At 40.1% G+C, this 16,187-nt stretch overlaps 1 protein-coding gene across 2 annotated transcripts in view; it reads left to right on the plus strand.

Annotated features, from left to right (window-relative positions):
* Window positions 1-14,460, plus strand: part of tbx4 (T-box transcription factor 4) — a 36,530-nt gene extending 22,070 nt beyond the window's left edge. For both annotated transcript variants that reach the window (XM_080889495.1, XM_080889494.1), the window contains exons 6-9: window positions 6,914-7,066; window positions 11,676-11,764; window positions 11,902-12,137; window positions 12,226-14,460. In XM_080889495.1, the coding sequence (XP_080745621.1) occupies window positions 6,914-7,066; window positions 11,676-11,764; window positions 11,902-12,137; window positions 12,226-12,881 (1,134 nt within the window). In that variant the 3' untranslated portion in view covers window positions 12,882-14,460. The remainder of the gene's footprint in view (window positions 1-6,913; window positions 7,067-11,675; window positions 11,765-11,901; window positions 12,138-12,225) is intronic.
* The last annotated feature ends 1,727 nt before the right edge of the window (window positions 14,461-16,187 follow it).

The following is a 16,187-nucleotide window of genomic DNA, read 5'->3' on the forward strand; positions in this document are numbered from 1 at the left end:
ACTAAACATGAAGTTATAATGAAACATGCTAATGATAAAAGATAATAAACAATTGTTTCCAAACAAATTTATGAACTTTATTGTAAAGTTGTAACTGATTATACTAAAAAATTATTAATGAGTACTATTTAATTTAATCACTACAGCCTGTACATACTTATAGTTATAGAATATTCACAACATACTTCATACCGTGTACATTATAACATACCATAATAGACCCATTTCTGTAATATACTCACATATCTATATTATTGCTAATATATATTGTAATATATCTATATCACTAAAGCACTTCTGGATGGATGCAAACTGCATTTCGTTGCCCTGTACCTGTGCATGTGCAATGACAATAAAGTTGAATTCTATTCTATTCTATTCTATTAATTAAATTCAGCTATATTTATATAGTGCTAAATAGGGATGCACCGATACCCGATACCAGTATCAGTATCGGTGCATCCCTAGTGCTAAACCACAACAACAGCTGCCTCAAGAGGCTTTATAATTCAAAGTAAATCCCCAACAGTCAAACAACCCCCGATGGGCAAGCACTTTGGTGAAAGTGGGAAGGAAAAACTCCCTTTTAACAGGAAGAAACCTCCGGCAGAACCAGGCTCAGGGAGGGGCGGGGCGGGGCCATCTGCCGCGACAAAAGACACACTGTGGAAGTACTCGTGTATAAATATATGGTGAGTGAAAAGAGGTGCGAGAAGGACAAACGCGCAGTGCGCCATGTGAAGCCTCCGGCAGCCTACACCTATTGCAGCATAACTAAGGGAGGATTCAGGGTCACCTGGTCCAGCCCTAACTATATGCTTCAGCAAAAAGGAAAGTTTGAAGCCTAATCTTAAAAGTAGAGATAGTGTCTGTTTCCCGAATCCAAGCTGGAAGCTGGTTCCACAGAAGAGGGGCCTGAAAACTGAAGGCTCTGCCTCTCATTATTCATTCTACCTCTATTTAATGTATCTGTAAACATTATTTGGATAGCTATTATAAACTATAGGTGCAACTATGGCGTGTCAGTTTAAGTGGTCTCAGAATCCCCTCTCTGTATTTTGCTGATGATGTGGTTCTGTTGCTAATATTCCTCCATGTCAAACGGGGTCAACATCCTGTATGGCTCCTGGGTGTTTCAGGATTGTTGATATGGGAGGAAGTCCAGGGTTAGGCCCAGGGCACTCTGGAGAGATAATATCACTGAGCCAATGAGCACCTTGGTGCCCTGCCAGAAGAGCTGTTGGGGAGGTGTAGGGGAGAGGGAGGCCTGAGCATCATTGCTTAAATTCCAACAATGGCAACCTGGACCTGGATAAGCAGCTGAAAGCTGGATTTTAACGAACGTGGGCTGATGTCAAGCCCAGATCTCGGTGAGATTTATGCACCAAAACCTGGTTATGTTTAGAAAATGTTTGTGTTTATGCTGAGGTTTCTTCCTGTTAAAAGGGAGTTCTTCCTTCCCACTGTCGCCAAAGTCCTTGCTCATAGGGGCCATATAATTGTTGGGGTTTTCTCTGTATGTATTATTGTAGGGTCTGCCTTACAGTATAAAGCACCTTGAGGCGACTGTTGTTGTGATTTGGCGCTGTGTAAATAAAGCTGAATTGAACTGAATATCGGACTGATAGATATGTGAGCAGCAATATCATCGTGCTGTTTTTCACAGGCTGATTCATGATGGAAAGATGGAATGAAGAGATGAAGTGTGTAAGAGAGAGAACTGCAGAGGGAGGTGAAGAGTGCGACTGTGGCAGCACTCCCCAGGGGGATCCTGGGATAGCTTGTCTGAAGCCATCCCATCAATGGGCGGGCTCATTAGGTTCATAACCTCTCAGATCAGTGGCGGGGCCTGCTGTCAGATTGAGTTGAGTGCCTTGCTAGTGATAAGGGCGAGTAATGAGGACAGAGCAAGTTAGAGGCCAGGCAGGGCCCAAATGACGCGCAGACCAGGAGGTGTGCAGTGAAACAGTGCCTCTTGAAGTAGAGCGACAGAACTCCTGATTATGCTCTTTGTATAATGTGAAAATAATACTTTTGACCATAGCTCTCACTGTTCATAGGCTGTTTAGTGTGGCATCAATAAGTTTAGTAGTAGTAAATGAATTGTGATAGAAAAATTCTCACATTGGAAATTCATGAGATAATATAATAATGTAATTAGAGTCTATTTAGTGGTCAAAAACAGCATCTAAATGTTTGATATTCTCAATATTTTATGTTGTGTTTTATCCAGGGCTGGAACCAGAGTTTAGAAATAAGGTATCACACTGAAGATGTAGCACCTGTGCTCCAGTGACCTGTGGAAAAGGCTAAAGAGGTCCTAGAATGTTTTTAAAACAGGGATGGGCTTGATTTTGTACATCTTCCACCTTTTGCAGGAGCATGTGTGCACAGAGAAGCATTTAAGGTAAAACGGAAATATTCCTTAACTTAAAATAAAAATAGCACAAAGGAAAAAGCTGCTAACTCAGTGGCTCTGGCCCCACTTTGCTTCTGATTCAGTCAAAGTGCTTTAACCAGTTATAATTCATCACGAGTCAGGTGTCAACACAGGTCACAGCTTCTCTTTTTGTAATTCATGCCTAAAAAACTAAATACTTGGTGACATCACAGTCAGTTACAGACGTTAATTCAACTGCTATTCGCTTTTGGCAATGCAACCTGTTCTACATCACCAGAAGAAACTATCTGCTCGTTCTTGCCAGCAAACAGACGCTAGCTACTCAGGATTAGCTGCTGTTAGCCAAAAGATGCTTTTAAGAAATGAATAAGTTGCTCTTCAGTGTATCCATCAGAGTATGAACGTGTGTAAATGTTGGATAGAAAACACTCATGAAGAAAAATATGTATATGTGTAGGAAAGTATTATAAAAGGACAAGTCCGTTTATCATTGTGTTATGTGTACAGACATTAATCTGTCACTTATGCACCTTTAAAACCTCAACAACAACAAAACTGTGGTGCATCTATAACTAGCCCAAGTGCTTTTCAACAGTTCATTTAAAAATATATAGATGTGTTAACAATAATAGTAAATGATATATTTAAGGGTTAACTCTGAGTTTCGTAGGAATCCAGATCTCACCAAACACCATCCGACCCATTGTTGTAATAATGGAAAGAAACATTTTAAAATGATTTCACTGGCTGTAATATGGCCAATGAAATCATTTACTTTACTACAGAAAATAACTCACTGCCTTTTCAGGACTCATCTCAATCAAAGTCAGTAATCCCCATTTTTAATCAGCTGAGATGAAAGCAATTTCTTTAACTCTTCACTGATCTAAGAGGGCTTCCCTGATCGGTGCTTTCAGTCACCCAAGAGTCTCCAGTATCACCCCCAAACAGCAGCCAGACAGCAGAGCAGACAAAGGTCAACAGAGAGCCTCCATTGAACCAGCCAATAGCTTTATCTCTGTCTCCACCCTGCCTCAGCAACAGAAGCAAGTGAGCGAGGGGCTGGTCACTGTTGAACCTGTGCCTAGCTCCCCATGCCCTCTTCAACCTTTGATTCTCTTTGGGAGTTCCCTGGAGGTGAAGACTCCTCAGGAGAGTGTCTGGCAAAAGAAGGAGGGAGTCGAGGTGCATAGCTTGACGATTATCAGCCCTGACAGAGCTGGACTAGCGCTGACCCTGCCCTACTGTTGCTAACGCTTCACTGGGCACAGCACTGGGAGAAGAGTGATGCTATTGAGCTGACCTGCAGATACCTAACAATGTAAACACTACACACATGCCACCTGCTATATACTGGCACATAGCAACACTCACCTGTGATGGAAATGAAACATCAAGATCTCACTCAACGCGTTAATCATGTTACAACTAAAGGGTTCAGTTTAAGATGAGATTCAGAGGGAAATGTTTGGTACTTTAACGAGCATAGTGTGCACATGGGAGACGTTGGCCTGCAGGGCATTCAGCCAGAAAGGTTGTTAACATTTTAAAAAGGTCTGTTTTAAAACTGCTACACACTGACATCACACAGTCTGGAATTCATTGTTTCATATTTACAGGAAGACATAAGTGAGAGTTGCATTGATTTGCACAAAAACATAATAAATGTCCAAAATGAAAAAAATTACCATTTTAAGAAAGAAATAAGGTCATTTTAATGCAAGTAACAGGGCAATATTTACAACTGTGTAGCATAACCTCTGAACAAGAGTCCAAAAAATCTTCTGGGAAAAGAGGAGAGAGGATTGTGACTGCTCAACAGTCTCTGATTTCCTCTGTGATATTTTTCATTTTGGGTTGATCCAATTGTTTTCATCTATTTCTGTTGTAATAGATGGAGTATGCAGTTTAGAATTGTCTTGCTGAAATATGCAAAGCCTCTTCTGAAAAGGACAGTGTCTGAATGGAACTATATCTTACGCTAAAAACAGAAATTGTTACAAAATTGTTCCACAATTTGACGTTTTTTGGAGATGGCGACGAACTGCTTCCCATTTTTATAGCCAGTCGTGTCACAGGTAAACTGTTTATTTGCAAAATGTCCCTACAGCACTTACTTTTCCAGCCGTCTAATTCAAAATGATTTCATATTTTTTAGTGAACACAGCACCCCCCCACACACACACAGACACACAGTGTCAGTGGCACGGAGACCATCTGCAGCAAAAACAGTAATTATGATTATTTGGTGTCAGTGTTCATGCTGTGAGATAAGTTCTACCTGTTGTTAAAACTAGATTAACTTGATTAGAAAGGCGCTGCATACATTCCAGTTCATTTACCATAACACTAAGATTATTGGTAATCTTCCAGTGCAGTGATAAAGTATTTTCCCCTGCTCGATTTCTTACTTTTTTGCATATTTGTCACATTTAAATGTTTCAAATCATCAAACGTTTTTTAATAGGGGGAGCTGAGCAAATACAAAATGCAGTTGTGATGATTTAATGTATAAAGGGAAACGAGTTAGTCAAACCTTCCTGGCCCATTTTGAAAAACCTAATAACTGGTTGTGCCACCCTTGGCAGCAAGAACTGCAATGAGTCTTTCAGATGAATGTGTGGTTCTGCTTTGCAGAATTGTTTTAATTCAACTACACTTGTAGCGTTTCAAGCATGAACAGTATGTTTAAGATTATACCAAAGTATCTCAAATGGATTTAAGTCCACAGAATATTTTCGGGGATCATCAAGATGTTTTTTGGCAGATGTGAGATGAGCTTTGATGTTCTTTTTGGTCAGCAGTGGTTTTCTCCTTTGAACTCTACCATGGACACCCTTTCTGTCCAGTCTCTTTCTTACTGTTGAATCATAAACTCTGACCATAACTGAGGCGAGTGAGGCTTGCAGTTCTTTAGATGTGCCCATGGCAGGCCAGCCACTCATGGGAAGGTTCACCAGCACTTCCAGTTTTCTCCATGTGTGGAGAAATGATTCTCACTGTGATTTGCTGGAATCCCAAAGCCTTGGAAATGACTCTGTGACTCTGTTCAGGCTGACAGATGTCAGTGACCTTGTCTTCTCAGCTGTTCCCTTAGATTGAGGCACAAGCCTCCTTCGCTTTGTCAGACTCGTCTATCTACTGGTTTAACAGGTCTGGCAGTAATCGAGCCTGATTGTGGCCAGTGAAACTAAACTTCACTGAACTTAAAAAATGTGGTTAATCATAAATGATATCTATTATCAATTTTATTATTTTCCATTGCTCAAAAACAAGTCACATAATAACTTTTTCTGAGCTCCAAAATCAGTTGACATGTGCTGCTGCTCTGGATTACCTCAGATTTTCAACCTCTGACACTATGAAGCTAATATAAAAGGAAGAATTCAGAATCTAATCATCGACCATGAATACCACAACCTGCTCTGTATCACTTCAACATACTGCATTACTGCAGATTTTCCCCACAGTACTGCAAACCCACCGTTTTAGCCTCCACTAAACTTTAACTAAACCCCGGGTACAGTGTTATGTTTTCTTATTTTCAGCAACACAAATCAGTGTGTTTGTTTTTCATTTTGTTTCACCAAAACATAATTAAGCAAAACATCTGATTTATAAACTCTAAAATTAATAAGGAAATTATATTTAAGATTTAAACGTTACTCTCTAAGCTTCCTCCTGTCCTCTCTTTGGTATTTCTTTCTCCATCTCTTATTATGACAGTAACATTTTTTATCTTTCTGGGAAATATAGCAACCACACATTAGCTAACAGCCATATTTGTGACAAACTGCAGAGGAACGCTTTGTATATTTGCTGATAATTATTTGAAATTACTGCCCTCTTTTATAAGTTTCTGCTTTTAAAATGAAATAACTTCTGCTTCTTTCTCTTATGCAGCGCTAGCAAGATGATGAAATACAGCAAACACCACTTTATTTTACGCACACAGGGATAAGGACAAGTTGATGTGTTGAGGGTGGGCAGTGGAAGCTGTCATGCTGTCACTGGAAATTATTAATTGTTCAAGAGTAATATGCATTAATTTGCATTTATCACCTTTAATTGCTCATTAACTGAAGATTCTACATGGCCGATTTTAAAGCCTGGTTATCACAGACTAAAAACATTTTTATGTTGATTCATTCTTTAAGTTCAGCCTTTCCAAACAAGCTGAGTTGATCTACATGGATTCATCCTTTAGCCCTCCAAAAGCACTGTGCACAGGGATATTGCATCGTTTTGTCTTGTGAGTTGCAGAGTGGGATCTCCATGAATCCAGTTTGTTGTCCATACTTCACAAATGCTCGACTGGATCATCTAGGAAGTTTGAAAGCTGGGTCACTGGCTTAGTTGTGTTGAACTGTTTTGAGACGTTTCTGTGGTATGATGTGGAGTCTGTGGTTTTAATGCTGTACTGTAGCTGATTGATGTGTGTGTCCTCTAGTCACCATTCACATCAGGTATGCTCAGTAATTTTGAAAATAAATGCCTTCTTTTTCTTGCTAGATCATCTTGAACTCCATGCACAAGTACCAGCCCAGGCTACACATAGTCAAAGCTGATGAGAACAATGCCTTTGGATCAAAGAACACTGCTTACTGCACCCATGTCTTTCACGAGACAGCCTTCATCTCCGTAACCTCTTATCAAAACCACAAGGTATGTCTCGGATGTATGCTATAATAATTAGCATTTGGTTTAGAATAGTCTTAAGTGCTCAAAGGGTATTAAGTGTTTTATCTAAATGTGAAGAAAAGCACCATAACCCTGACCACATAAAGCAAAAATCAAACAAAAAACAACCATAACCACGCAACTTCATGTTTTTAGTTTCTATGTCTATCTCAGTGGGACTTCCTGGTTAAATAAAGGTAATACCAATAATAAATAATTAAAGATGTTTTCATGCTTCCTCCTATTTTTGATCACTCCCCAAATCTTGTTCAGGCAACTTCCAGTTTCTCTGTGGAGATTCAATTCAATTCAATTCAATGTTATTTATATAGCGCCAAATCACAACAAAAGTCGCCTCAAGGCGCTTCATAGATACAGAGAAAAACCCAACAATCATATGACCCCCTATGAGCAAGCACTTTGGCTACAGTGGGAAGGAAAAACTCCCTTTTAACAGGAAGAAACCTCCGGCAGAACCAGGCTCAGGGAGGGGCGGGGCCATCTGCTGCGACCGGTTGGGGTGAGAGAAGGAAGACAGGATAAAAGACATGCTGTGGAAGAGAGACAGAGGTTAATAACAGATATGATTCAAGTTACGACTTTTACTTCCTCTAGATAGTCAAGTTTGATCGTCTTCTCGGCGCTCCGCCAGGGCCGTGACCGACCCCGGCGGGGCCGATCCGAGGACCTCACTAAACCATCCAATCGGTAGTAGCGACGGGCGATGTGTACAAAGGGCAGGGACTAAAGAGATAAAATTGGTTAACACACCAAACGACTTCTGTGACAAACTGAGCTGACTTTCATGTCGAAGGTCTTCACTGCTGTTCTCTTTCTAAAACCCTAAGAGCAAACATCAAGAGTCTCAATGCAGTACATCAGCAGGACCACCAGCCTTAACTGTAGCACATGTTCACTGTACATTGGTGCAAGTGGTCAGAACAGGATTCCCGGGAAGTGATTTTCAAGAGGAAGGAAGTATGGAAGTACTGCAGAAGCACTAGGAATAACCTTGACAGGAATAGTGACTGAATTTTCCATTTATCAGCTGTATTTAGATAACACCAAATCACCACAGACATTGCCTCAAGGCACTTTATGTTGGAAGGCAAAGAACAACAACACTACAGAGATAACCCCGACAATTATCAACCTCCTTTAAGCACTTTGGTCATTTTTGGTCATTTTTAGTTCAGACATGTAAACAATATACATTTAGAAAGGAAATAAGAGAGAAATAAAATACTATACAAAAAAATCAATACATTTCAATGTAGCTGCCGTTCTGTACACACTTATTTAATCCCACCCCTTTGCCACAAATTATCAGTTAATATTTAGTCAGCTTCCTTACTGATATAATTTGTAATAAAAATAGTGAACAAATTTCTTGTATACTATATACTATAATATCACATCATGATTTTTTTTTTAAATAGAGACACTTAATTTAAATATTTTCCTTTTCTTTATAGTTTGAGAAGATCATATTTTTAAAACTCTTTTGGTGACAGTGAGTCGTCTGTAAAATCAGACTGGGGGGGGGGGGACTCCCAACGGCCTAGACCTATCTGTGTGAACACACCTACCTGCCTCCTATTCTACATTCTAAATGCACCAGCAACCACGAGTAAATCAGGAGTCTGAGAGTGCTCTGACTATTATAGTTATAAGATACTATGAGGTTTTTAGATAAGATGAGACCTGATCATTCAAGACCTTATACGTGATGAGAAGAATTTAGCCAGTGAAGAGAAGCCAATATGGGAGAAATATGTTATCTCTGTCTAGTCCCTGTCACCTGGGACAAAAAATCAGCCCGGGCATTTTGACTAGTGACCGGCCCACCAGGTATTATAGGAAAAGCCATAAAGCCTTTATAATAAACTTAAACCTACACCATCCTCCCTATTCTGGTATTCTAAACAGTACTTAGCAAAAATAAAAAACAACCTAATTTATAATTACATATACCTCACTAATACTCCCAGCAAAAAAAGAAAAGAAAGAAAAGTAGGGAACCACTCCCCCACCCTCTGCCTCAAGATGCTTAATTGACAAAACCGATTTTAATTATAAAGAACAACAAAATAAACTATCACAGCTATGCAGATGACACACAAATATATATCACAATGTCACCAGGAGACCGAGGCCCTGTACAGGCTCTTGGTAAATGCATTGAGGAAATTAATGACTGGTTGTGCCACAATTTTCTCCAGCTAAACAAAAACAAAACTGAAGTAATAGTCTTTGGCGCCAAAGAAAAACGATTACAGGTCACCAGAGAACTTCAATCTATACATCTAAAAACCACAAACCAGGCGAGAAATTTGGGTGTAGTGATGGATGCAGACCTAAACTTAGAAAAACACATTAAGACAATAACAAAGTCAGCTTACTATCACCTCAAGAATATATCAAGGATAAAAGATCTGATGTCTCAACAGGACCTGGAAAAACTAGTCCATGCATTCATCTTTAGTAGGCTTGATTACTGTAACAGCATCTTTACAGGTCTACCTAAAAAACCAGTCAGACAACTACAGCTCATTCAGAACTCTGCTGCTCGAGTCCTCACTAAGACCAAAACAGTGGACCACATCAGTCCAGCTCTGAGGTCCTTACACTGGCTGCCTGTCCGTCAGAGGATAGACTTTAAAGTTCTGATGCTGGTCTATAAAGCTCTGAATGGTTTAGGACCAAAATACATCAGTGACCTCCTGACCCAGTATGAACCTTCCAGATCCCTCAGGTCATCTGGATCCGGTCTTTTATCAGTTCCCAGAGTCAGAACCAGACACGGAGAAGCTGCATTCAGCTTTTATGCTCCTTATATCTGGAACAAACTCCCAGAAAGCCTCAGATCAGCTGAAACACTCAGTTTATTTAAATCCAGGTTGAAGACTCACCTGTTCTCAGCTGCATTTGAATAAAGCACCAAATCCACACTTTAAGCTTAAATTTCAAAACTTACATTAACTACTGATTTTATCTACTGTTCTGATTTTATCTGTTTTGATTTTATATACTGTTTTGTTTGTTTGTTTGTTTGTTAAGTGGGTTTAGAGCTCTGGGTAGCTCCCCAGCTGGGTCTAGACTGGGTCTAGAGAGTATTTTAAATTCAGGGAATTTAAAATAGAAAGTAGCTCGTCCACAGAAGGACTGGTAGCTCCCCTTATGATAAGGGTTCAGATCGCGCGAACAGGTGTGAAATGTGTGTGTTTAGTTAGTTTGTTTGTTTGTTTGCTTGTTTTAATCAATTTTAAATCATGCTTTTTATTTGTTCTTGTTTCTAATGTCTCTGTAAAGCACTTTGAATCACCTTGTTGTTGAATTGTGCTATACAAATAAATTTGCCTTGCCTTGCCTTAATGCACGTATCAAACAAATGCACAGAAATCTATTATTTTTCTACAGTAATTAAATAGATTCAACATCTTTCTTCAACAGAATTGCAAACTGCACGGATGGTACCTTCCCAAAGGGAAGAATACTATAACTTACTAGGGTATATTAGACTTAATATTTACTGAACACAATAATTGATTTCTATACATTTTACATCAGATGAAAACTTTGGTTGTAAGATTCAGATGATTATTTAATAAAAGTGAGATATTTTAAATGAGAATAAGAAAGAAAAGTATTTCTTTGTGCCCCCCTCTCCCTGTTAATGCCCTACATGGCCCCCTGGCAAAACTTTGCTAGATCCGCCCCTGCACAGTTACCAGCTGTCAGCTACTTAGAAAAGGATCCTGGTGTTATTTGTCTCTCAGAAACAGTTCATAACTTCAACTCATCCATGTCACCTAAAAGGTAAACCTGTTTCTCCATCACCTGTTCAGCTCTGATGGTTCAGTAAGGACATCTCCTGGTTTCATCTTCATGTTTCCCTCTCACCAGATATACAAACCGACATCATGACCAGCAGCTTTACAGCTGTGGCTCCAGCAAACATCAGCTGTTGCTAGAAATTAATATTAAATACATTCTAACAACAGCTGATCAAGCTTAAACGTGCTGCTGTTGTTTAGCGTGACCTGTGCTGGTTTCCTCTTTCCGGCGCAGAGAAAAAAGCCGATCAGCCGATCAACTTTCTAGCTGAAGTAGTACGGGACAAATCGCGTTCCTTTGTTTTCCTTTGACCTCCTCGGCTGTAATTGTCCAGCCCAGAGTCGATCATGACCAACTGGCCAATCCACCACCATTCATTTATACTGTTAAAAAAAGAAAAGAAATAAAACCCCATCGGCCCATAAAAATGAAAAATCACGAGCGGCCCACCGGGCAAATGCCCGATGGCCAGTCCAGCCCTGCCTGTCACTACTCTTGCTTCAGCATTTTGCTTTCCAGGGAGTTTTTAAGACAAATTGATTAGAATTATTAATCATTTTATCAATTAATTAATTCTAATTAAAGTATGAAGACATAATGTGAAGTCTTTTTGCTTTTAAAGGGTAGAGTCAGACCGTTTTGGTCAGAGCTCACAGTTATAGACTGATGAAATGGAAATGTAACTATAAAAGCTCTTGCCCAGTATCAGCAGGGACTTTTTCAGAATAACAGCTTTATTAAGGTCTCATTTTCCTAGATCACTCAGCTGAAAATAGAAAACAATCCATTTGCTAAAGGATTCCGAGGCAGTGAAGAAGGAGATCTGCGTGTCTCAAGACTTCAAGGGTATGTTTACAGAAAAAGGAACCAGGAAAGTAAAGCTGATCTCATAAATCCATTTAGGACACTATAACTGTCAGTGAGGGTATGTATACACGGCAAACTAAATATACTTCTACTCTATCACTTCTACTCACCTACAGGAAAGAGTATCCCGTGATTTCAAAGAACATGGTTCGCCAAAGGCTCATTTCAACGCACAGTCACCTAGCGGGGAAACTTGGAGCAGGAGTTCTCGCGGGGCATCCTCAAGTACTGTCCTCTTACCAGTATGATACTGGGGTTCCTTTGTCTAACCCAGACTCCCAAGATCCCATTTCTACTCACTTCCCACAAAGCAGAGATCCCAATCTTCTTTATCACTGCTTCAAACACAGAGGTATGTTCTGCTGATAAGTGTGCAACATCACAGACGCCATTGGCTGCAATTGCCATTAACTGCAGTTTTCTTTGTAACAACGTTGCAGATAACGGGCGACACTTGGAGCTCGGATGTAAACGGTCATACCTGGAGACATCAACTGCAGTCTCAGATGAGCATTACTTTCGGTCGCCTCCTTCTTACGAATCACCCTTACTCTCTCATCCATATCGCACTGAGGCAATCACTTCTAGAGAGGCGTGTATGTATGGCGGTATGGAAACAGAGTCTGGATCCGGGGCGGCAGACGCAGATGACCTAACCAACTCTCCTTCAATTAATTGTAATATGTGGGCTACAGTGCAGCCGTACCCTCGCTACGGCATGGAAGGCGTACCCTACCAGCCTTTTACTGCTCACTTCACCAACTCAGCCACGGTCGCGCCTGTGGTGCCACACCCGGCATCATCGGTGGTGTCACGACCACAAGCTGACTTGGGCGTCTACAACTCGGCCGCAGTCCAGCGAGGTCTGCCTGTGATACCACCTTCAACCTCTTCTTCATCAAGCTCTCCATCTTTCCCGGGATCCAGAGATAGTTCAGGTCATCCACCTCTGTACCACAGGAAACCAGGATCGCCACTCCTACCTCACCGAGATTTCTCCAGCTATTCAGCACAGGGTACAATATCCATCCGGGAGCAGGCTTATCAGTACCAAGTTGGGCTGAGTAGCACAGGGAGTAACTGGACTGACAGCTAATGTCAGTCACTGGAGACATCAGTTTTCTCATATGAAGGTTTCCAGAATCCCACTGTGGGGTGTCAGTGCCAAGCAATGCTAATGAACTACAGTCATGTTGCTTTACACCCACGTGTTCATACTGAATCAATATTCCATCCAATGCTGTAGGTGGCAAACAGTGACAGACCTGCTCTTTACTTAGTCAGATGTGCTATAAGCCAGTGATCAGGTGGAGTGGGGCGGTTCGGTCACACTCAAATGCAAATCATTGGTTTCAATGACACTTGAGGTATGTCAGAGGCATCGCTACGGGTACAAAAAGTGTTACGGTTGTCAGTGTCTTGTCCTATCAAGGTAGCATTAGCAGAAAAACACTTAGCAGGAGGACAAAGAAAATTAAATAAACAGAAGTTAACAGCTGCCCTGTTTAGTCTGAGAGACACGAGTGCTTTTCAGTCCCAAAATAAAGAACGGTCGCTGGTAATTGCTTTTTTAAAATTAATGTCAATAAAATGCATAAAAAGACCCCAAAAACAATCTGGTCATGTCCCAAATCTGTCTTTTTAATGACTTCTGTGGTATGTCTTTGTGTATACCACGAGCCAATCAAATGCTAGATAGACAGAAGTACATATTGTAGCACAACTTCAAGTGTGTGACCTCGATCGAGTCAAAGCTGTGCTGTCATCTCGAGTACACCTCTGGCTTTTTGCTTCATCGTGGAGATTTCAGTGTGTTGAACACTTGAACTACACCAACATGCACTTTGTTCTCATTTTGACAAACAGTCCATTCCATGTTGGGTGACGATGAGTCGATCGGTATTTCTTATAGCAGCAGATTGGTGTACATGGGATTGGCTCACCAAAAGAAATGACAATGGGCAATTTTATTCTTTAGTTTTGAGTTTTAATTATGCACATGTGCCAAAAATAGAGTTGTTACACTTTTATCTGCAGAGCAAGAATGCATTAAACCCAGTGTAAAATAAGACTGATCAAAATACAAGGAAGATAAATCCAAGTTCACGTCATAAACTCATGTGCACTGGCATTAGAAAGCTAGCAAGACACTCTTTCCCCATGTTGTTGTACATACATAAATGAAGTGAAAGCTGTACCACAATCCACCATGATGGCAATTGTTAATATGTACGTTTCTACAGCTTGTTTGTCGTGTGATACTGGCACTTACGAAAAAATGTTGCGAGTATAAGATTCAGCCACGGCACTGTGGTGGGTCGTCAACGTTTGGCTCCAAAGTGAAGACTCGAAATCACACTGAGCAGCAAAGAGTGCTCAGGAGGAACCAGATGGGAGCTTAAAGAGCTGTTGTTAAGCCAGCACGAGTACTAGAAAAGACAGCGCCTCGCCAGTCTGACTCCCAGATTACTTACTAGGAAAAAAATCCCTGCACAACATAAAACAGCCTGAGCGGACAAGGAACAGGACGTCCTCAGTAGAACTGCATTCAGTAAAAATCGGAACTTGTATTGCCAACGAAAGCTTCTTTGTACGAAATGATATAGGTTTGTACATTGTCCTTTTATTTCATGTAAATTCAATATAACATTTTTGAATATTTGGACATTTTTGCACATGTGATAAATAAACATTTTCATGAATCTAACTGTCTGACATAATTACTTAAAGACACTAAATGACATTTCGTTACAATTTCCTTATTATTATGAGGAAAAATGTTCAGAATTTATATTTAAAGCTATTAAAAGCTGATGATAAATAATGCCAAGTCCCATAAATAGCATTCCAGATGATTTTGCTGCCTAACGACAGTTTATGGTCTATGACGATGAGTCAATCAAAATTTCACTGAGCAAATATTTGACATTTGAAAAATGTTGGCGTTGGGCATAATTCATTGTGTTGGTTGTGGTTTGACTGATGCAGAGTGTCCAAGTTTTACTGTTATTGGCCTTTTTCACTCCTCACATGCAAACATGCAGAGCTCAAAGAAAAATAGCAAAGATTTGAAAACTTTTAAATACTCATTCTGCTCAACATCATTGAGATTTTTAAAGAGACATTAAATCAAAGTAGTTTGATAATCTTGGTTGCAGTTTAGAGATTTTGATGTTGCAAAAAACCCTTTCACAATATGCACTATACTCTATGGCTGCGGTATAACATGTCAAGCTTGGTGTTTAAGTGAAACCCTCCTCTGTACACAAGCTTGTTGCTAAAAGGCTTTTGAGCAGCTTCAGCTTGATTTCATTTTAAGAACCTCAAAAGTGTTTTTATACCTTTTGGGCCAGAAAATTCTCACTGGTTTGACACTGAACGCCACTGATTTATAAAACATAAAGACCACTACTTGACACTTGCGGCATTGTCTAACCGAAACCAAAATATGTACTTATAGTACAAGTGTCCACTTGGGTAATAATCAGTAAATGTCAAAGTGTCCTGCAATCAAAAGTCAATCTGTTGAAAGGAATGTAGAGACAGCAGGATGCGTGTATCAGCGTGGAGGGCACTGCTTTGCCTCACATGCAGCTCTCGTTAGATCATGAGTTATGCTGATGGCCAGGTCCTGGTTCTTGTCAGCACCTCTTTCTCGATCTCTTTCTCAGCTGCTGATGTAGTTCACATGAAGGATGTTCTCATCATAGAGCGCTCACACTCCAATCAACAAATCATCAGCCAGCTATCTTGAAATGTTGAGCTGTAAGTTGTCTGATAATAGTAATCCGACATTCCTGTAGCTCTCAGAGCAAACTTCATTCAGCCAGGGTGATCCCAGAGGGCCGTACCAGTGTTTTTACTAATTGTGACTACTATAGATTATGTATGCACTTTGCTTTATCTGTTTGCAGCACAGCTTCAGATTTTCAGTTGTAATTGATGCTTATTCATCTGTTATTTTCACAAGTATTGGTGAAATATAATTTCTGGTCCTATTATTTTCACTTATACAGTTTTTCCCATTGAAGTAAGTAGACAAAACAATTCTAGTCTTGACCGACTTGAGCTTCTATAACATTGAGCAGAAGCAATAGTTAATGACTGTATCTCGGCCTACAAACCCTTAAAGTCAATTACATTTAACAAAAACAACAAAGCGATGGAGGGTCACACCAAAGATCAGTGACTCCACTTAATAGTTTTTTAGTAGAGGCTTTAATAGTGCATTTCAAGGCAGGACAGGCATATTGAAATTTATGTTATCTGTTTCCACATAAAAACTTAGTCAATCTCATTATAAAGAAGCCACGTTTAAGCCCCTTATGGAGCAGAAGTTAACTAAGCCCAGTATGTATCTCCAGCCAGAGAAGCTGGGACTTGCAGTCCATCTGGAAGTCAT

Source organism: Rhamphochromis sp. 'chilingali' (genome assembly GCF_963969265.1).
Source record: "Rhamphochromis sp. 'chilingali' genome assembly, chromosome: 8".
Classification (NCBI taxonomy): Eukaryota; Metazoa; Chordata; class Actinopteri; order Cichliformes; family Cichlidae; genus Rhamphochromis; species Rhamphochromis sp. 'chilingali'.